This window comes from Lathyrus oleraceus, chromosome 6 (genome assembly GCF_024323335.1).
Source record: "Lathyrus oleraceus cultivar Zhongwan6 chromosome 6, CAAS_Psat_ZW6_1.0, whole genome shotgun sequence".
NCBI lineage: Eukaryota > Viridiplantae > Streptophyta > Magnoliopsida > Fabales > Fabaceae > Lathyrus > Lathyrus oleraceus.
Genome location: NC_066584.1, coordinates 46,559,277 through 46,582,627, shown reverse-complemented (window position 1 = coordinate 46,582,627; position 23,351 = coordinate 46,559,277). Strand labels below are relative to the sequence as shown.

Sequence of the window (23,351 nt, the reverse complement as noted above, 5' to 3'; positions counted from 1 at the left end):
GTTTGGATGTCAGAGTTATGTTACTGAATTTTGTATGTCTTTGGTTCCTCTCTGAATCTGAAAACATCATTAGTTCCTCTCTGAACCATTACCTCACTAGACCATATTCCTACCTATCTCCAATATACATGAATGCGTGAATCTCAATAAATAACATTCAAAACAAATACCCAACAACAGTTCCTCTATGAACCATAAATTTGCCAATGTAAGGCTAACACTATAGTTCCTCTCTAAACTACTTAACTCAACATGTTATATAACTACAACCCAATTTAATATAATTATATAAATATTCACAATTATTTATCAACAGGATATACGCATAATTCCACATCCTCTACAGAATTAACTCATAACTTGTTAGAGTTTTACATGCATACTCTAGCATTAACTCACTATTCATCAACACAACTATGAACATGTCAGATTACTCAAATTAACTCTAGAAACTCAATAACCTTACTCTAAACTACCCATCAACTCAAAAATTATTTCTTTTGATTTAACAACCTTAAGTAAATAAAAATATAATTAAAAAAATAAACTTTATAATGTCAAAAGGCTCCAAAATTAACTCTAGTGTATCATATACCTTCAACTCCAACCCTAAACATGTCAAAGGACTCTAAACAAATAAAAATATGACTCTAAACTCATTAAAAGACAACGAAAAGTCACTAAAATCATAAACTACTAAAATCTCACCGAATCAGACCACAAACTCTTCTTGATAATGGGGATGTAGAAATAAAAGTATGGAGAGGGAGGATCGGAGAAGACAAGCATGGTCACCCTCTTCGATGGCGAACATGCTTCCATAATAATTGTCTCCTCCTGTTTGGAAATGGAGGATCTGCTTGTCATAAGCATAATGAGGTCAAATGTCCTCTGTGTACTTGAGCACCATGGAAGGGCTGACCATTGTCTTTTTGTTCTTGGGAAAACAACATACCAAAAAGAAATCACCACCATCGTAGCAATCGTCAAATGGGGTGACTATAACTGTAACACCCCGTTTTCTCATTTATTTATTTATTTAAAACTATGTATATTTAATTATATAAATTGATTTCTATATGCATTTGAAGGTGTTGGAGTGTAATGACAATGGTAGGATGTGGTGAGAAATATGTGCTTGATAGAATGACTAGAAAATAACTAGAATATGGGCATTTTTAATTAATATTAGAATGTAGTCATTTTATTTAATTTATTAAAATAAATAGAGAAGGATATTTTGTTGGAAAAATAAGAAATAGTAGAAATAAGTGAGAGTATTAGTAGCATTTTTATTAAAATAAGATTAGAGATCACAAGTGCATTTGGTGAATGAAGGGATAAAGGAGGGTAATGTTGGAAGTTCCTAATTGAGGGAGATTAGGTTACTAATAAAAAGGTTAGTAAAGGGGTTTTGAGAATTTTCTACATAGAATTTTTTTTTGGTGAAAAGAGGAGGAGGCAAGGGCTAGGGCATATGAAGAACATCCATTGAAAGAGCTTTGTGGAGTTTTTGCTGGAAATTGTAAGGTGGGGGAGATTAGTCCTAATAGGGTGTATATTTCATGATTGGGTAGAGTGAAATCCTTAATCCCTTTAGGTTTTTCTATACTTTTCCCTTTTTGAAGAATGATTGATGAACATGAATGATATTCTGAAATTGCATGAATGATGTGATGTACTATTTGATTTTCGTGAACTGTTATACTATGGAATTTGTTTGTTCATGTTCATGATGTTTTGATGTGTGAGTGTTCAATGTGGATGATGATTTTGATGAATAAAGTATGCCAAATCCATTTTTAAATGAGTTAAATTACATGTTAATTGATAGATAATTAATGCTTTGATGTTGGATAAAATATTCCATGCTGTTGTGGTTTGATTTTGAGTCAGGGAATGTGAAATCGGAGCTCTATTTTAAAATTTATTGCAAAAATGCAGTTTATATTCTGGTCCAGCCGTAATGATGCCTTGGTCGTCATCACTTCATAGGCGCTAACAGGCGCCAACTGTCTGATAGGTAGACTGTCATGTTCCCCATACATGATTAGTTAGGAAGGTCGTCATTGGGACAAAGGGTGGGGTGACGGACGTCACCTTGATGACGGGTAACATGTCATGCTGCCAGAATGTATTGCTGTGAATTCACTACGCCAAAAATGACTTTTAACAGCGCATCTTAGACAGCGCTTTTAAAAGAAAGCGCTGTCTAAGGTTAAAATTAAAATAAAACACGGAAAATGTTCCAAAAAAATAATGAAAGCGCTGTCTAAGGGGGGGTCTTAGACAGCGCTTTCTAAAAGCGTTGTCTAAGACCCCCCCTTAGACAGCACTTTTAGAAAGCGCTTTTAAATATAGACCTTAGTCAGCGCTTTTGATAAAGCGCTGTCTAAAGTCTTTAAATTAAAAAAAAAAATTAAAACCAAAAGCGCTGTCTAAGGGGGGGTTTAGAAAGCGCTTTTGGAAAGCGCTGTCTAAGGCATACCTTAGAAAGCGCTTTCCACAAAAGCGCTGTCTAAGGTCTAATTAAAATAAAATTTCAGACTCCATTTCAATTTTCGTTCTCTGTTCTTTTGTTTTCCCTCCTGCGAACGTTGAAACCCTATCAGCGAAAACCATAACAGCGAACACGAATACACTTCCATTTTTCGGTTTCAATCATTGAACGTGTTTGAAGAATCGTACGTGTCTCGACATTTGGGTGTTGACTTCGTTTTTCGTTTCTACTGTTCTTCATTTCTTGCGGTATGTTCTTCAATATTTCTTCATTTCTTCGTTTCTACTGTATAATCTTGTTGAGAATGTTGATTTTTTTTACCATAAATTGTTGATTTCTTGCGGTATAATCTTCGGTTTTTCAATTTATTTACCATAAATGTTTTAATTTTTTTTCAAAATCCGAACCCAATTTAGATAAATAAATGGAGATTAGATAAATTTAAAAGCTAATTCCGATTCACTTCGTCGTCGCAACCCAATTTTCCACCGTCTCTGCTAACAATGGACAGCGAAGAAGAAGATGAACAAGTGATAGCTGAAGAAGTTGAAGCCATGAAATCCGTTTATAAAAACGATTGTACCATTCTCAATTCCATTCCTCCTCACTTCCATTTATCCCTCAAACCCAGAACCGTTGATGTTTCTTCTCACCAGGTTCCCAATTTTTCTTCAAACCCCTAATTTCATTTTTTTTTAACTTTTCATAATTCTAATTCAATTATTCATTAATTAATCCCCATTTTTTAAAATAAATTTCTTTGCAATTTGTAGAAATTGTTCTTGAGGTACATGCAACTCCACAGGTATGTTTCAGTAGATTAAGGTTATTATACTATGATTGTTGAATTCAATTATCTGTTTATAAATCAGTAGAAGCAACAAAAGCTTATGTGTTTTTTTTAGTATCCAAAAGAACCTCCTTCTGTTGCTATTGTGGATTGCAAGGGTTTGGATCAACATAGACAAAAGCATTTATTGAATCATATTCAAACTAAAGCCAACGAGCTTTCCCCTGGATTAATGCTCGTAGCTCTTTGTGAGGTAATCAATCAACTTATTGTTTTATTTATGATGGAGGTGCATTTTTTTTATAGAATAGTATTATTCATAATTTTACTTCATATCTCTATGTTACTGTTTGTAGATAATCTTATATTCTATACTCAAGATTAGAGTCTGTTTGGATTGACGTATCTGAGTTTATTAGGTAAATTTATGGTTACTTTAGGAATTTATAAAAAACTTAAATGAAGAATATCAACCATTGAAAACTGCTTAATCTTGTGAGACTGCAGACTCATTTATTTATGGTCACTTTGTGCATCTTCCTGCTTTTATGTTTCTGTTGTGATACGTAATCTTTTGCTGTATAGTTTTGACTAAAACTTTGGATAGGGATTGAAGTCGTGGAACCTGAAAAATGAATATAGCTCGTCAAATAATGTTTTTTTGTGCAATAATGATTGATAATTGGTTATTGTAATGTATTTGAAGGAAGCTGTAGAGAAACTCTCAGATATGAATCATCCTGATGGTGATTGTCCATTGTGCTTATTCCCATTGGTGGCAGAAGAACACCAAAGTGAAACCTTGCCTTTTATGAAGTTAATGTCTTGCTTTCACTGTTTTCACAGGTAGGGTGCCTATTAATTTTATCCTTCTATTCTATTTTCATTATGTTAGATTTTTTTACGACCTTTGTGTCGTTAATTTTTTCTTGGTTTAACATTACATTTTCAATATCTAATTTTCCCTTCCAATTTCTGTTTATAATTGGCAGTGAATGTATCATTAGATGGTGGAATTGGCTTGAGAGTTCTAAACAAACAGGGTCTTCCAAATCAGATAATGCAACGGCTCGTCGTAACAGGGGTATGTGTAATTGTAAAGTTGCATTTGACGATAGACATGTATAAATATAGTTTTCTTCAGTGTGAAATCATTCACTTTTACAAAGTATAGAAGCTTGAAGGACTAATAATCTAATATTCCTTACTGTAAATCCTCTTAAGACATGGTTGGCTCCTAAATAAATTCCAAAATTTTCAAATTTAGTTTGAGTTTTATGATTTAGTTGAAATGTAAGACCAGTATAAAATATTTTCAACTTGTGGTTGTTTCTCAATATCTGTAGAAATTATTGCTTTGGAAGAGAATTGTCATTGATAGATTAAACCAAATAACACTGCTATTCTTATGATTGTTTATTTGAAGTGTACTTGAGCCAAAGAACAACTTGTGGTTTTTTTTTTAATGTTGGTTAAAGTTTGAATATTTACATGTATGATAATTAAATTGTAAGTAACTTGTTGATGCTTAAATATATACGCATTAATGGACAACTTCTTTTGCATATTTAACAATTGCTTATCGCAGAATTTTCAATTTCACACAACTTTGTTTCTGCTCCTTGCCCATTTCATGATATATATACCGTTCGGTATCTAAATGTCAACTTTGTTTATTGTATATATTTCCAAATTCCTTTTTTACGTTTATAACACGAGAGTTACCGCTGGAACGTAGTAAAAGCACGTATTGTGCTTCAAATTAGAAATTAAAATAGCTGACTTTTTTCTATCTTAACTAGCTGTAGTGTTGGCTGGCGGTGGTCACTCTGCTAATGGTGTTGTGGCCCAAGGCTCCCAATCTGAAGGGGATTCTAACAACACAACTGTGAGTCTGCTTTTGTAGTTCTCGGTATCTTCATATCTACATTTTTTGATATCTCAGTAATGAAAATCTGTTGCAGATATTTGTTGGAGGGCTTGATTCTGAAATCAGCGATGAGGATCTCAGACAACCGTTTTTGCAATATGGCGATGTTGTCTCCGTGAAAATTCCAATCGGTAAAGGATGTGGCTTTGTTCAACTTGCTGACAGGTAACACTTGTGGCATTGCCAATATCATCAGTAGTGTCTTATTTTTGCCTCGCTTGCTATATACGCCACGTTTTAATGCCTTCTGCTCTTTCTGTAACAGAAAGAATGCTGAGGAAGCTATTCAGGGGGTTGAATGGAACAGTGATCGGGAAGCAGACCGTGCGTCTTTCTTGGGGTCGCAGTCCGGGAAATAAGCATGTGAGTTATATTTTCTTCTTCTACGAACTCAATTTATTCGTAATCGGCCTTTTTTATTATAAGCATTACAGGCATGATCAATGCATCTATGTATTCCGCCGTTACTGATAGTTTGTTATTTATTTTCTATTATGAATTGAAATAGTTCTCTAATTTAATTTGTTGGAATCTGACAGTGGAGGAATAATGATTCGAATGGAAACCATTATGGCGGGCAAGGTTACGGTGGTCACGGATACGGAGGCCATGGATATGCTGCTAGACAGAATCAGGATATAGCGATGCAACAACCTGCAACTGCAATTCAAGGGGCTTCGTAACGGCCATAGCGCGTTGCGTCGCGGCTGGTATTGAAATAGGATGAACTTTATTGCTCTGATAAGTGAACTGTAGTGTTATTTTTGAATTTGTAGTTGGGTTGGATATGTAAATGTTGATATATTGTCAGCTGTATTTGTCGTCACCATACTATCATGATAAAGCTCAATGTTTGTTCATAAATTTGTGTAATTAATGTGTACATTTGTAGTATATGTTATGACTTGTAAATGTGTACATAAATTTGTATATATTTTGATACATTTAAGGCAAAATTGGTTTGAATTGGTATATATATATATATTTGTTAGCCAAAAATTGGTAGAAAAAGGCCAAAATGGCATATATAAAATGTGATAATTGTCTGTCAAAATCTGGTTGAAAACAGGTAGAAATTCTGGTTTATAAACCTGGAAAAAATGTGGTTTAAAACAAAAGCTTCAAAAAATTTTGTATACCTTAGACAGCGCTTTTGTAAAAAGCGCTGTCTAAGGGGGGGATTAGAAAGCGCTTTAGGCAAAAGCGCTGTCTAAGGGGGGGGCTTAGACAGCGCTTTTTGAAAAGCGCTGTCTAAGGTATACCTAAAAAAATTAAAATAGGAGGGTCTTAGAAAGCGCTTTTGGCCAAAGCGCTGTCTAAGGGGGTGGGGCTTAGACAGCGCTGTTCAAAAGCGTTGTCTAAGGTATACCTAAAAAATTTAAAATAAGAGGGTCTTATAAAGCGCTTTTGGCCAAAGCGTTGTCTAAGGGGGGGCTTAGACAGCGCTTTTAAGATTTAAAAAAGCGCTGTCTAAACCTTTAGCAGCGGAGGTTTAGACAGCGCTTTAAAGCGTTGTCTAAGGCTAAAAAAAGCGCTGTCTAAGGTCTTGTTTGTTGTAGTGATTGACCCCTGTTTGGAGGTGTTTGACGTTGTTTGTTGTATTGATTGATTTAATCTACTTATTTTTGTGGAAAATAACGTTGTTGTTTATTATGGTGATATTTATATGGTGATCATTTTTGGTGATGTTGCATGTTATGGTGAATCATGCATTATGGTGTACGGGCTTCGGTCCAGTTTTGGTGTGCTATGGTCCGTTGGTATGGATTCAAGAGCGAGTAGATAACTCTAATGATGAATTAGTAAAGAGTTACCTATGGTGATGGTACCGGATTTTGGTGCGCTCTGGTCCGATGATGTGGATTCAAGAGCGAGTATCTGATTCCATATGGGAATTGGTGAAGCGTTAATTGTGGTCATGGTAATGATTGGTGGTCCTATGTTGGGGATTCAGGAGCGAGATGGATATGTGTTGTCCATAATAGTACCACATGCATTGTTGAGTCATGGTGTTGAGTATATTTGCATTCATTATTTGCACATGTATTGAATGATTATATTGATGTTGGTGAACGAGAATACTTTGGTGATGTATGTGAATGACTTGTGTTTAATAATTGCTGATGTTTGTTTAGGCAACCCTTGCATACTTTTGTACCATTATATATTATGAGCATATTCTCAACAATTTGTTGTTTGTATGGTTCTGCGCTCCTTCTTGGGGTACAAACGAATGTGTAAATGAGTAGTTGCTTAGAAGCTGAAGGATGGCATAGAGAGTGTTCTTCTTTTTCCTGTTTTATGCAATTATTTAGTTTTCGTTGTTTTGATCTATAACACTAGGCGGGCGAATGTTTTGTTTTGCTATTTTCTATTATTTTTTATGTTGTTTATGTTGAAGGCAATTGTCATAACCATGTTGATGATATAAAACAAATTCGATTGTTGAATTATTTTAAATTGATTATTCCGCTGTGATTAGCCTATGTAAAGGTGAGTATGTGATGACATATGTTTAATTTAACACATGTTTTATATAACCTGTGTTACGGAGCAAGTTTATGTTATGTTTGAGTGACACCATATGTGTGTATTTGTCTTAATTTTGCATTATTTCATATTTTGGGGTTTAGAGTTGGAGTAAGAAATTTCTCCTATGCAAGATCATTTCCAAACTAAAAATTTTATATTTCAAATGATATCATTTAAATTGCAAAAACCGTTCGTTGAAGACGATATCATTCATAACCTTCCACAAACATCAAACTACCTACATTTAAATTAAATCCACTTTATCACTCCTCAAATGACCGCTCACCATCCCACACCAAACTAAAAAAAATGCTTTTAAGAGTAGTCAACAAACAATGCACAAATACCCTACCCTTCCCCCACATAAATCCACACTTTCAAAAAAACCGGATATTAGAAAAAGAATGTGATTTAAATCTTCTTCGGATTGAATATATCATCTTGGTACATAAAAATAATATATATGAATAGGAATGAGTATAAAAAAAACATGAGAACAATTATTATGCACTGTCAGTGTAAAAAAATTTACACTGTCAATACAGCACAATCATCCGTTTGTGTTACTTTATATTTGATTATAAAAAATATCAAATTTCTTTGAAAAATCAATGATTATAATTAACTAACAATATAAAATATTTTTACACTGTTCGGTGCATTTCAATTAAATTCAAAAAACATATATTTTGTATCTCTTGTGTGGTAAAGAGTAGATAGAGTTTTGTAATATTTTTTAAATCTAGTAGAATATTTTTCGTTGTTTGTTCCGTGATATCTCCCTCGAATTTTTTCGTTAAATATTAGTGTTCATATTAATGCTACTGTTGGTTGCAAAATCAAAGTTCTATTAAAATTTTTAAATTTTAATTTATGCTTTTATTGTTCTCTAGCCCAATAAGTTATCATCATATCCATCAATTTTTTAACAAGGGGGTGTTCATTACACCGTAAGTATTTTTTCCAAATTCCATAGATATTTAAAATTACTATTGTTTGAAAGTTAACTTCAGACACACTTTGTTAAAAGTCATCCATATAATTTCACTTAGAAAATGACTAAATATTTCAAACACTATTACGTACGAAAGATATTATATATAAATATTAGCAAAAACTTCAAATATTTTAGTAGAACTTTATGCCAAATAAAAATTTGTTGGAAATAATATAACATTTAAGAAAACCATAGCAAATTTCTCAATTGTATTTGGGGTTATTTTCCGCATATGTATGAAAGTTAACTTTCGAATACACTCTATATTATAAATTCATGAACATTAAATATTCATGTGTGTATATTTTAAAAGGACAAAAAAATAGAATAAAGTAAATGTTAATAAATGCAAAGGAAATAGTTTCTCATAGAAAGATTTTCACATTCAAAATATTTATAAATACTTAAAAATATTAACTCAACAAAATGACAAAAGAAGATAAAGTGTCACGTGGACAAATATGATGGTCTCAAGTATTATGCCACTTGTCTCCTCCATACACCTCTTGCCGCTTTCGGCTCCGGCTCCGACGGTGTGGATTTGTAGGCGGCATTTGAGCACTTTGAATTTGAAAAGAAGAAGGAAAATAAAATGACTAAGCACGAACACGCCATATCTAGGTCTTCGGATATGACTATACACGAATCTCTTAACGAAGAACTAAAGAATATAGAATCGTCAGAATTTAAAAGAACACGTAAAATTCATAATTACTTTTATTGTTTTGTTGATTCCTACTATAACAGTCTAAATATGTTTAATTTGAGTTCCTAAAAAATTCTGAATGTTTTTTTATTTGAGCTCCTAGAAACATTCTGATTGTTCATATTAATCTTAACCATTTAGAAAGAAGGAGAAAAAGATAATGCAAAAGTAATAACAAGATATTTGCATATGAATATACAAGAATACCTTAATGAACAACCAACGCATATAGAATCTCAAGAATCTCAAAAAAAAATCAACTCTAAGACATAAAGAGCGTGTTTGAAATACTTAAAAAAAAAAATTCATTTACGATTCAATGCTGGATCTATTCAACTTTATCGATTTATCTAACACTTTATATCATAAGAAATTTGTTCAAAAGTTAACTTCTGGATACTATTGTCTATAGAAAAAACCGCAGATTTATCTACATAAAATGTTAAATATTAAAAAAACACTGTAGATTTGTTGGAAAAAAAACTTTAGATGCGTCCGAAAGATAATTTTCAAATGTGGTGAAGGAGCATTTTTGAATTTCTCAAAAAATTTAGGAGAAACATATTTGAGCAATCATTTTAATACTCTCTTTGTCTTAAAATAATTGTCATACATTTCACACCGATTAAAAAATATAATAAATGAAAGAAAGAGAATAGTATGTTTATCAAACTAGCCTTGTTTACGGTTAGTTTATTCAAATTATCATAAATATAAAATAAAAGAATAATAAATTAAGAGTATTAATTAGAATGTGTAATTAAAAAATAAATACTAAAATTGTATTAAAACTAAAATACGATACTTACTTTAAAACAATAATTTTATAAAATATGACAATTATTTAGAACATTAATTAGAATCAATAAAGAGAATATAAATTAAAAGTAAAATATTATGATGTAAGGGAATTTAACTTGTTGATACCTATTCTTAAAACCCATTTTTTATGTTATGAAATTCTCGGAATAATTATATACTTTTTTGTAAATGGATAAGGGAATATATATCTGTGGGAATGAAAATTGAGGTGAGAGAGTAAGTGGCATCCGCTATTATGAAAAACTATGGTTTTCTTTTTTGAGTTTTTCATATCTTTTTTCTTTTATAGATTTTGTTTAACTTTTTGGGCCTATAAGAAGGCAATTTCTCATTTTCAAGTGTCATCCACAAACTCACAAGTCACAAACCAATACCTCCATTGTGAGAGAGTTTGTGAGTGTGTCTTCTCTTTTCTTGTTGTGTAAAGCTTATTATACAACAAAGACACACTAAGGAAGATATGGCAGAAACATGTGATAAAATGATCAAAGGGATACGCAAATTGAAGCCTTACCTTGCCATGGTGTCCCTCCAATTTGGTTATGCAGGAATGTATATCATCACTATGGTTTCATTCAAACATGGCATGAGTCATTGGGTTCTCTCCGTCTACCGTCATATTGTCGCTACTATCTTCATGGCTCCCTTCGCCCTCGTCCTCGAAAGGTCTTTATTCTAATCTCTTTATCATCGTAAAAACTATTTTACATCGGTTATCAGTTCAAACTCAGATTTTATTTAGAGTTATAAAACGATAATGATACGCTGAGACTCGATTAATTGAGGCTATTTTTTTTGGACAAAATAAATATTTGTAAAAGAAGTTTTATTTTTGTCTAAATTTATCTTACTCTATAAATATCAAATTATCAAAACCAATTAAATAAAACACATTTCATGTACGCAAAAACACATATTTTCTTATTATTTTCCTATATGCTAGCTATTAATATGTTGCATATCATTCTTCTTTTACAGAAAAATTAGGCCAAAGATGACACTCCCAATTTTCTTGAGGTTGGCTGTTCTTGGTTTTCTTGAGTAAGTCTCTTTCAATCCCTCTCCATTTAATTATCATCACTATATTCTAGGATATCAAATCTTAAATTTTGTCTATTTATTATTTGTTTTATGTCTCTTCATGGGACCTTATAAAAATTATTTCATAATATACACATGCATGCATGCCTTTATTTCATAATAGAATTCATTACTAGTATAATATTAATTATGAAAAAATAATTATATAGGAGAATATGCGACGAAAAGACAATGATGTTATTGCTTCATATTTTGTCTGAAGTACCTAATGCTTCATATTCGGGTGCCCTTTAATTTCTAGTGGACACATCATATCGAAGCAATCAAGCTACCCACCACAAAAATAATTTTTAAAAAATATAAGTTTTTTTTTGTAATTAAAAATATTTTTTTTGCACTAACCGACAATATTAATGTTAAACACGTGTTTTCACTACTTACTAATATTTAAAAATATATTATTATTATTATTACAACCTTTTGGTTTCTTTATTTTGTAAAAATAAAATACATAATATTAATAAGAAATGAGAAGAAAAAAATAGACTTATTCATGCTTTTAATTCAAAAGGTTTTACTTTCTATATAATATTTTTAGCTTGTTTGTAATATACAATCTTCCTATGTCTTGATTTAATAATTTAAGCACTTTCTATGGACAATAATTCATTATAACTTTTAGAATTTGTCTTATGTACTACTCATTTAATTTAATAATTGAATCTTTTAAGCAATCAATTCATAATAATTAATTTTATTTGTTCTTTCAATTAATCATCCTATCAAAAGAAGTTTTATTTATTTATATAAAAAAAGAGTCTTATTGCAGTGTTTTTTAATGCATAAAGTCTGATTAATAATGACATCAATTATTAAATATATATTTTAATACGAGGACATCAATTGCTGATAATAAAATATATTTTTTTGTGAATATATAGTACGAATTTTACTTTAATTTCTGATGGGCTTAAAAAATCAAAGTACCTGATAAAAAGCATCTAAGGAATATATCATATATAGCCAAATTAAGAAATTAGGCGCATCTTTTGTACTTTGAGATATACATCACTTTATAAGTGATAGATAACTTTTATCTATTTTCATAGATTTTGTTTTGATTTCATCTTACAAAATTGTTTAACAAGTTACATATTTATTTATTTTTATTCTAATAATTATTACTTGATTTTATTTTTTTGAAACAGACCAGTGCTGGATCAAAATTTGTACAACCTGGGAATGAAGAATACTTCAACAACGTTTGCATCTGCCACTGTCAACATTCTTCCAGCTATTACTTTTATAATGGCAATCATTTTCAGGTATAAATAAAAGCTTAAATCACTTTAATCATCACAATATTAATTAATGGTTTCTTGTGTGACTAAACCATAAAAAAATATATATATGTTAATGTTTTCTGAAGTTGTTTGTTTCTGCATGAAAAACAAATTTCAAAAGCATGTAACGTTAATTATTTTGTAGGTTGGAAACGGTGAACTTCAGAAAAATCCACAGCGTAGCAAAAGTTGTTGGAACAGTTGTAACTGTATCAGGAGCAATGGTGATGACTTTGTACAAAGGTCCTGCCCTTCAAATCATAAAGGGTCATGCTGGAAGTCAACATGAAAGTGGAAGCACTGAACCCTCTGAACAAAATTGGGTGATTGGCACTGTTATGCTCATTTCAAGTTGTTGCGGTTGGGCTAGTTTCTTTATCTTGCAAGTAAGTAATCATCTCTGACTTGTGTCTGTATCAGTGTCGGTTATTCGTGGCTGTGTTGTATCGTGTGAGATATCTAATAGAGAATAATTAATAATGTGATTTGTTTTGTGGATTTTTAGTCTTTCACTTTGAAGATGTATCCGGCGGAGCTTTCTATGACGGCATGGATTTGTTTTTTGGGAATTTTTGAAGGTGGAATTGCAACATTTATATTTGAACGTGACATGAGTGTATGGTCATTAGGGTTTGACTCTAGGCTTCTTGCATGTGTTTACTCTGTAAGTATTTTATAATTTGTTAATTAGCTTAATTAAACTTACAATTAAGGTGATTAATTATGATTTAATTGTGATTTGTAGGGTATTGTGTGCTCTGGAATGGCTTATTATATACAAGGTGTTGTGACTAGAGAACGTGGACCTGTGTTTGTTACTTCTTTCAGTCCTTTATGTATGATCATCACTGCTGCATTGGGTTCTCTTGTCTTAGCTGAACAAACTCATTTGGGAAGGTATACAATCTTTCATTAATTATCATACATAATAATAATAATCCTTTTATAATTTAAAATTTGAAAATCAAAATCGGAATCAAACCCTTAAAGACATGTCGGTCAGTCCATCTGAAAGTTAGTAACCGATAGTCTTGACCTAAACAGTCCTGATTATCAAGCTGAATACATATTCAAATGTCTGACGTGCATTAGTATTTATATTTGATATTCATATGATATGTACACGTAGGTGATAAGTTAGTATATGATAGTTTTGACCTATATATTCAAAAAAATTATGTGTGTCTATGTGTCGGCATCGGTTTTTGTATATGATATTTATGCTAATTTAATTTTGTTTATTTTATTGTGATTTGTAGTATAATTGGAGCTATTATCATTGTGTGTGGACTTTACACTGTGGTGTGGGGGAAAAGCAAAGATAGTGTGAATACAATTGAAGCAACACAAAGTGAGGGACAAGAGTTGCCAATAAAGGATGGAACAAGAACAGGGTCAGATATTTTTGAAAGTATTGAGGTCAATGTTCCTAAGGTTGGAGGAAAGAATAATGGCAAACCATAAGCACAAGATCATGGATGGTTCCTTTATTAGAATTAACATCACAAATTTTCCTACTTAAATGAAGTCAAGAAAGATTTTGTGCACTTGTGCTAATCTTTCTCAGTGCCCTTACGGCTGCATTTTCATATATATTTTGCTTTTTTTGTTTGACTTTTCTTTCATGTTTATGAAACTCTGAGTAACAATAAAATAATGTTTTTGTCCTTGTTTTTGCCATTTCCTCTATCTTAATAGTTTTATTTTTATTTGCATATGTTAACACAAGAATCAATATAGAAAATCTAAGAAAAACATGAGAAAATTCATGGTAATCACAATAAATTTCTCTATATTGATTAAAAATTACTATATTAACAGTTAATTCTAACTAATAGATGTTGATATTACTACGGCTAAGTTTAACATTTTCGTGAGAATTCGAATTCCAAGTCTAATACTATATATATTTTTAATAATAATTATTATTTCTGTTTTTTATTATAAATTATTTTGGGAAAATATTTTCTTCAACATTATTTTTTATTATAAATCGTTTTAGAAAAATATTATACTATAATATAAGTTATTTTATAATATTAATGAATCATAAATGTTGTTTTTTCTATTATACCCTTAAATATTTATTATTTTCTCTCTTTTCAATTATGTCAATTTATCTTTTCAAAATCATTAATGAAAAACAATTTTGTTAAAATTATTTTATAATTTCTCTTTTTTATGTCACAATTATTATATTTTTTCATACGTGTGAAAGGTAAAAAAAACAATTTATAATAAAAAACAAATGGAGTATAAATCGTTTTATAATATCAATAGATCATTAGTGTTATTTTTTCTATTATACTCTTAAATATTTATTATTCTCTCTTTTCAACTATGTTAATTTGTGTTTTCAATATCATTAATGAAATACAATTTTGTAAAACTCTTCATATTTTTTATACAATAATTATTACATTTGTTAATATGTGTGAAAAGTGAAAAACCATTTATAATAAAAAAACATAGAGAAAAATAATTACTCCCTCCATCCTATAATGTGTGATTCATTTAGAACAAAATAATGTCCAAAAATAAATGATTCATTTCAATTTTCAATACATTTTTTTCAATTATACCCTCCAATTAATATTATTTTCATCTTTTTTTAATATTTGACAACGAACACTTTAGTAAAAATATCATTCTCTCTTTTCTATTTATTCATTTTTCTTAATCCATATGAAATAATCAATTAGATCATTTAATTTGTCTAGAAAGATGGAATAGTAAACCTTATTTGAGAATTTACCTTATTTGACAATTTCTTTATAAAGTGGTAAAGCAAATATTGCATCTAAATATGGAAACAGAATATTAATTGGAATTGAGTGATTGATGGATGGATGGATGATTCAAATAAATATTCTAGTTCTCACACTTCATGATTAGGTGGATGGGTGTTTGAGTGTGTCAGCAATTCCATTTAGCTTCCATTACTACATTACCGAACAACACTACAATACAACCAAGAGAATCAAATTCATATTCTAAATTGTAACTTATGGAAACATCCACTTCTAAATAACATTCGAGGACTAACATGACATATTTGAGTAATATCAATGTGAATTCGGTTGTAACATTAGTTTATCAAAATATTATCAAATTGGGTTGATTGATTCGATTTGCTTCTAGATAAGAAGTCATTTCTCAAATCGGAATTATTAAATTTGAGCATAAGGTCCTCAAATTTATTACAACCAAAACAATGTTGAGATTAAAATACCTAACAATGGGTTTGAAACCCACATATGAAGAACAATTTTTGGTTTCGATTTGTTTCTAGAAATAATGATTATATTACCAACATGGTGTGATACAAATTATAAACATAAACTAAATTAATGTCGTTTCATGAAAGGAGTGTGGAGAATTATGATATTGGACTATGAATGGACACAACATCCTAATCTAAAACTTTAAAACAATAAAACAATAGATATGTGAGTCTTCTATTTATAAATAGTGTTTGACACTCACTTTTATTTATTCAATGTGATACATATAACACACACTTCACATACTAATAATCACTCTTTCAATAGTTCTTCTACTCATACTAGGGTTTTTGATATAAGGAGTCGGTTAAATCAATATACATTTGTATGGTCATTGTTCCTCCGTCAAAAAAACACGATGTCTGAACACTATTGTTATGAGGACTTTTGATACAAGGAGTCGGTTAAATCATTGTCTCTAATAATACTTTCGAGTCATGATGGGGCATGTTGAATCATCACGTCAGGCCAAGAACAACCAAACAAATGAATTGGAAACCACTTCTTAACTTTTTTATTCAATATGAGACTCTCACTCACACTTGACGTATCGAAAAAATTCCCATCAAAAATGAGTCCATTCATTCATATTGTTTTACTCTTTGTCAAGCAAAAACTATTTCATCTATATACATTTGTATCGTCGTTATTACTCCATTATGAAGACTTTTGATACAAAGAGTTAGTTCATTTTACACAACATATTGACTCTGATACCATTAATGATTCATGAGGGTTTGATGGATCATCATATTGAGTTTAAAGCAAAATTAAAGTGAAATTGAACACCATATATTTATCCAAAATCTTAAACGTTATTTATATAATTTTTATAGGTTTCTATACACTCATTTTTTAATTCAACGAGGGATTCATAACTCCAACTTGATAATCAACAATTTACCCATTAAGTGTGAGTCAGCTCACTCATTTGTGTATTTCTCCCTAGATAAAAATCATGGACTCTAATACCATTGTCGGGACATGATGGAAGTTCAAAAGATCATAACATTAAGTCAAGAGCAATCAAACAGGTGAGTTTAACATCACTTCTTATCCTAAATTCTTAATACATTAGATATATGGGTCATCTCACTAATATATTACTATATTCTCACTTTTTTATCCAATTATATGTTGTTGGGTTGAATATTATGTAGAATATTCTAGAAGGGAAAGTTGAATAGACATTCCCTAATTAAAAAATTGATTCAAAAGGTTTTCCAAAACTATAGTTTTAAATTATTATTTTTAAATTGAACCAGAGCAAAAATTTTGAAACTATGTGTTATAGACTGATTGCACATTGAAAATTAGATTTACGAAATTACTAATGAACAATGTGCAAACTCTAGGAGTTATGTTGTTGGTGAAGGCTTAGATCCTGAGAGTGTGCTCCTCTTATGGTCTCGGGCTCGAATCCCGCTATGCGATAATAATTTTTGTATTGGACAGTTAATGTAGAGTTTTGCTTTGACTTTAAATTGATTTAACTGTGTATTCATTAAGTACATGTAAAAAGAACCAAGAAAACATAAAAATCAGTCAAAAAGTACCTTTCAACAACCAAAGATCGCTAAGCCAAGAAGAGTGTCTCTAAATGAGCAATGACGACAAAAGAAGACTTCAGATCCAAGTAACTTGAGGACTAAGCAAAAAATCTCACTTAGCGTCATATTAAACTCTCTCAGCGAGTTATGGCGGTTCATAACTTTAAGGTTAAGTTACTTCATGGACAATGAAGGGTTTTTCTCTCTAAGAGAGCTTGGGCAGTGTTCTAAGCAAGGAAATGCGACAAAGATAACTTGCAATGAGCTAGAAAAACTTAGGGGTGAAGAAAGTAGGCGCGGTAAGCGAGCTACATGTCTCGCTTATTGAGAAGACCATATCAGAGCCCTATAAATAGGGGTTCATTAAATAGAGCCCTATAATAATAATAATAATAATAATAATAATAATAAATAATGCATGATCATATCTTAATGATTCTAAAGCACTTTTAAGTTTTAAAATTTCTCCTTCGAGTTTCAAAATATTTTTCTTTATAGAGGAAATTTTCTTTAAAGCTTTTATAGCATTATCATGCCTTTTATAAAAAGTCTTAGACCCAACTCATTATAAAAAGATAAAGAATAGGTGTTAAAATCACTCACTTCCATGGATTTTTGCTTGTGTTGTGCCATCATACAAAGATTAGTTACTTTTCACTTGAACTAGTGTTGGAAGATGATGCGTCTTCATCTTCTTCCCAAGCAGTGTATTTCCTATGTCATTTTTCTTTGCTCTTGGACTTATAGAACTATTGCTTTATTTTATGCTTTGACAAACTTGGACAATTGTTTTTGTAGTGATCGAGTTTACCACATTCAAAGAATTATGTTTTCTTTTCTTCCTTCTTGTTGTCTTCCCATTTCTTTGGAGGATTAGATCTTCCAAATTTCACCAAATTTTCATGTAAACACTTTAGACTATTTATCTTCATATAATTGTTTCATATTTTAATAAAGAAACTCATCTTTTCATCCTTTGGAGGTTCTTCATTGAAACTATCTTTATCATCCTTTAATATGGCCTTGAAAGAAGAAAGCATTAAGGATATACTTCTATTTTCTTTCTTTTTCATGATTGGTTCACTTGCTTTGAGCCTTATCAACTAGTTTTCATGTTCGGTAAGATTTACAAAGAGAGTATATATGTCAAGAGTTTTAAGGTCATGTTGTTTTTTTATGGACTAAACTAGCAAGTGTACCAGTAATGTCAAAATAATAGATTAAATTTGCATCCACGGGAATTGTAAGTTTAATAAAGGCCCAAGAGCCCAATATCAACCCAAGGGTACCAAACGCAGTACACTAGAGTTCAAGGCTGAAAAGAGGTTGTCCAAATATTTCATAATGGAAAATGATTATCTCTTAGAAGGAATCTCAATAAAAAAGAAGTAGATTTAAGAATTGTCTCTCGCTTTAGAAAGCTTTAAAGACATTTGAGATTTGTTCAAGAAAGAAACAAGGGGAGGAAGTATCTAAAGCTTACCTACGACTTGGTCTCAAAGTTGGATGCTTTCAACCATGGAGAGAAATATGGTCTTATGTCCTGATCATTTGTGTCTCTCTCTAGACTGTGTTCTTGTTCATCTATTTGTTAGATAACACATTCATTTACTTGATCAATCATGTGGTATATGTGGTTGTGCTTTTTTGTGTATATTTTTTCTCTCTCATTTTGATCATGCAAAAGGGGGAGAAGCATACTCTCAAAGAAGTAGGATATACTCTCTACCTATGTGAGGGGGAGTGTAAACACTCCAAACTTTATCTATTTGTTTTCTCTTTTAACACCTCCCTGAGAGATGCATTATCATCATAAAAAGGTGGATAATATGGATTTATGTGCTTCAAGGTATGGAGCTTATACAATTATTGTTGAACAAATGATCTTGATATTATTGACTGCCTTGGTGTTTTGATGATGGCAATGCTAATGTTTGTTGTAGTTCGTGATGATATATTTCCAACTCTTTGTTTGTGGGGATTAACATGAAGATATTTTAAGCCTCATTAACTTAAAGATTCAAGTTTCCATTGAAGTGCTTATATTAGGTCGGTCTCATCATATCCATTTGTCGGTCTAGAATATTATATGCTATAATAATTTAATATCATTTTAATTTTTATATTTAATTAAAATTTTGAAGTATTTCTTGAACTCCTTTTAATACTATTTTGCTTGTTAAAAAATATTTATAATTTAAAGTTAAATTATACTCTAACTTAATCTTGTCTTCAGGACCAATATCTAACAAAAATGTAATGATATTAAAGTGTTTTATATTTGTAGACGAAATGGTAATAACTACTAAAAATTCACACACGCAACCCCGTAAAAGTAGCATTGAGAATAGACTATGTTGAATTAGACTTTGTCTAGCCTAAGATTAGCCTACTAAAAAAATTCAAAGTCTAAACCTAACCTATAACTTATAGGAATTTCTTAATGTATTGTATATGTTATTTATGCACCATGCAAAAAATACTAAAATGCTCCCCAAATTTCGGAGATACATCTCTTGTCACACCATGCGACGACTCTATAGCGCACCAAATGAGTGCCACCCAAGATGATTACTAACAAAAATTCCGGAGATACATCTCCAAAAAATTTCAAAAATATGTTGATAGTTTATCAGTCCAGTGGATATTCCAGAGATGCATCTTTAGAAGATTGGGGAGGAATTTTGAAATTTGTTGTCACCTTTTCATGTCATATATTTTTGGAGATACATCTCCGGAATAATTTGATAAAAGACAGAACTGTATGATCACACAACCATACTTGTTTTTCACTCAAAACTTTCACCAAAAATCCTTCAATTCTCAATCCACATTTTCACTCCAAATCTCCAATCTTGTGTTTCATCACATCAAAGGGAGCAAAAGAAGTAGAAATTCCAGGTAAAGATCATTTATTTCAAGTCTTATTGCTCATATTAATATTATTTTATGTTTCAAAAATTAGCATTTTTTTCGGAAATGTATCTCCGGAACGTGTATGAACTTACCCGGAAATGCATTTCTGGTATGAGTCTGTGTTCAATTTTTCAGCTATGTTTACAGTATTAGCATTTATTTACTGTTCTGTGGTAATTGTTTTCATTATATATGGTGTATCCGGATGTTTTCCCCAAACAAATTGTGTCTCCGGATGTCAAAGGGTGTTGTTGTGAAGGCAGTAGATGTTGGCAACCAATTTAAAAATGAGAAAGAATTTGAATCTGGTGATCACATGCTTCAATGGATTCATATGTAGGCCTCCAAATTGGGATTTGGTGTGGTTATCAGAAGGGCCGATAATAGTTCAGATTAAAGATATGCTTTTGTGACAATAGTGTGCGAAAGAAGAGAGAAATATATACCCCATCTCCAGAATTTTAAACAAGATGACACTGGTTCAAGAAAGTATAAGTGCCCCTTTAAGGTGCATGGTTATATGTTGGAAAACAATAACTGGAGATTAAATGTCATATGTAGTTTGCGTAACCATGATATGTGCCAAAAGTTTATCGTCCATCAAATTGTGTGCCGCCTCATGCCGAAAGAGAAGGAATGCGTTACTGACATGACATTGAATTTGGTTCAACCAAAAAATATACTTGCAACCTTGAAATGTAAAAGACTGGAAAATATCTCAAATATCAAGCAACTGTACAATATTCGGTACCAAACTAACAAGACGATTAGGGGGATAGAACTGAAACGCAACTACTGTTGAAACTATTGGATAACAACAATTATGTGTCTAGGTACCAAACATGCGAGGATGGAGTTACCATTAGAGATATATTTTTGAATCATCCTTATTCCATCAAGTTATTCAACACGTTTCCTACTCTACTCATACTTGATTCAATGTACAAGACCAACAAGTATAAACTTCAATTATTGGATATGGTTGGTGTTACCTCAATTGAGAAGACCTATTTTATCGGGTTTGCATTTCTAAAGAGAGAAAAATAGGAGAATGTTACTTGGGCCTTAGAGGTGTGTTGAGCAATGTTAAAGGTCCAAGAAGAGATGCCTAAAGTGATTATTATCAACCATGATACCACCTTGATGAATTTGGTTGCAAAGGTATTTCCTACTTCTTATGTATTGCTTTGTAGGTATCAGATAACGAAGAATGTTAAAAGTCGGGTTAAATTCACGATAGGGACGAAATAAATAAAGTATGAACATAGAAAAATGGTGAATGAGGTGTGGTTGTGGAAAAAATAATGGATGCATGGAATGGTATAGTAAATTCTTCCACTAAAGAGTTATATTCCGATTCTATTTTGCATTTCAGGAAAGTGTGCGAGAAATATCCTGATTTGTTGAAATATGTTGAAAGCGCAATTCTTGGCCAGGTGAAGGAGAAAATTTTGTGTGCTTGGATTGATCAGGTTAGACACCTTAGAAATACAACAACTACCCAAGTTGAGTTTGCCTAGGCTACATTGAAGAATTAGTTAAGAAACAGTAAGGGCGATTTTTGTAGAGTTTGGGACTCCATAAGCCAAATGATTCAGAATCAGCATAATGAGATACATACATCATTTGGTCGGAGCATCACAGTTTTGGAACACGGATTTAAAGACAACAATCTTTATTCTCACTTGGTCGGTAACATATCCTGAGCAGGTTTGAATTATATTTTTCACGAAGTTAAACGAGCTGATAATGTAGGCTCTGGTAGCACAAAGTGAGGATGCACAATTGTGAAAACATATGGTCTCCCATATGCTTGTGTTATTGCAAAAAAGGTGAAACTTAGTATCCCAATAGAAATGGACGAGATTTTCACTCATTGGAAGAGGCTTAGGTTTAATGATGATGGTGTCATGAAAGACGATAAATCGAATATCTCTATCTTGACCGAATGGGAAGTGATACAAGAGAGATTTTTGAAAGCCCATGATAACATGAAACTCCATATCAAAGAACAATTGAGGAATCTTTCTTATCCAGAAACCATCGGCTTGAAACTACCCTCTCAACTGGTAAAAACAAAATTTTCTCCGAAGAAGCTCAAGCCTACATCGAGTGACAATTCAACTGTGCAGTCTCCTTCGTATTTTTAACATGTTGACAAAGTTTTTCCGGATTCACCAACTCTAAAATCTCAACAACAAAAATTCAAATGAGCTCGCATTAGCAAATCACCTCTTACGCCGCCTCCACCAAAGATTCCATTCATTGAAGAGATGTTGGTTTTTATGCACAAATACATTGAGCGAATCGTCAATGTTGAGGGGGACGGTTATTGCGGTTATCAAGATGTTTTGACTTTACTCGATAAAGGAGAATACAACCATACACTTGTTCGTTATCAACTTATCCAAGAGTTGAGGACTCATAAAGAACCATACACACGGATGTACGGAAAAAAAAAAGAAACCTTTGATGAAGTTTATGAGACTCTTGTTCCTTGCCTTAGTGGACCGGCACCGGAGGAAAAATGGATGTGCTTCCATAAAATGGGTCTCCTCATAGCATGTGCATATGATAGAGTGTGTGGTGATCTTACATGATATAGTTTTTCAGAAAGCTTTTTTCCAATGCGCACTGTCCCACCTTAAAATACAAATTATCGTATTATGAGTATTGGGTGACTTTCAAAATCATGAAATTTTGTTCAACTTTACTTGAAACCGGGATGCCCTATACCACTTACATCACCAGAGTGGATGACTCATTCAACAACAAAAATTGAGACTTGGCCGAATCATTTTATGAAAATGATGCAAGAGTTCGAGAAATTGAGCAACATTGAAAGAGAATCAAATGCACAAAAGTTAAAAGGGGTACCACCCATAAGTTTAGTTGGTGACAAATGTTTCGATTCATTTTAATTTTCTGTTTAGTCGGACA

At 31.6% G+C, this 23,351-nt stretch overlaps 2 protein-coding genes and 1 long non-coding RNA gene across 3 annotated transcripts; all 3 read left to right on the top strand.

Annotated features, from left to right (window-relative positions):
- Window positions 1-3,003: 3,003 nt before the first annotated feature.
- On the top strand, window positions 3,004-4,583 carry LOC127094383 (uncharacterized). Its single transcript, XM_051033223.1, has 5 exons — window positions 3,004-3,152; window positions 3,263-3,305; window positions 3,406-3,543; window positions 3,997-4,136; window positions 4,283-4,583. Exons 1-5 carry the CDS (start codon window positions 3,004-3,006, stop codon window positions 4,416-4,418), a joined length of 606 nt encoding a protein of 201 aa, XP_050889180.1. The 3' UTR covers window positions 4,419-4,583.
- Window positions 4,584-5,063: 480 nt separating this feature from the next.
- LOC127097474 (uncharacterized) lies at window positions 5,064-5,514 on the top strand. The gene is made up of 3 exons (XR_007793047.1): window positions 5,064-5,178; window positions 5,255-5,385; window positions 5,486-5,514. It is a non-coding gene; the product is annotated as an uncharacterized LOC127097474 (long non-coding RNA).
- Window positions 5,515-10,607: 5,093 nt separating this feature from the next.
- Window positions 10,608-14,331, top strand: LOC127091618 (WAT1-related protein At1g44800). The gene is made up of 7 exons (XM_051030303.1): window positions 10,608-10,943; window positions 11,256-11,318; window positions 12,527-12,643; window positions 12,807-13,047; window positions 13,167-13,325; window positions 13,407-13,558; window positions 13,921-14,331. Exons 1-7 carry the CDS (start codon window positions 10,738-10,740, stop codon window positions 14,123-14,125), a joined length of 1,143 nt encoding a protein of 380 aa, XP_050886260.1. The 5' UTR covers window positions 10,608-10,737; the 3' UTR covers window positions 14,126-14,331.
- Window positions 14,332-23,351: the final 9,020 nt, after the last annotated feature.

What these genes read in the sequence shown, in the direction of transcription:
- LOC127094383 (XM_051033223.1), top strand. Translation starts at nt 3,004, where the DNA reads ATGGACAGCGAAGAAGAAGATGAACAAGTGATAGCTGAAGAAGTTGAA. An exon ending in ACCGTTGATGTTTCTTCTCA is followed by an intron (nt 3,153 to 3,262) that starts CCAGGTTCCCAA and finishes ATAAATTTCTTT; the next exon opens with GCAATTTGTAGAAATTGTTC. An exon ending in TGCTTTCACTGTTTTCACAG is followed by an intron (nt 4,137 to 4,282) that starts GTAGGGTGCCTA and finishes TATAATTGGCAG; the next exon opens with TGAATGTATCATTAGATGGT.
- LOC127091618 (XM_051030303.1), top strand. Translation starts at nt 10,738, where the DNA reads ATGGCAGAAACATGTGATAAAATGATCAAAGGGATACGCAAATTGAAG. An exon ending in GCTGTTCTTGGTTTTCTTGA is followed by an intron (nt 11,319 to 12,526) that starts GTAAGTCTCTTT and finishes TTTTTGAAACAG; the next exon opens with ACCAGTGCTGGATCAAAATT. An exon ending in GAACAAACTCATTTGGGAAG is followed by an intron (nt 13,559 to 13,920) that starts GTATACAATCTT and finishes TGTGATTTGTAG; the next exon opens with TATAATTGGAGCTATTATCA.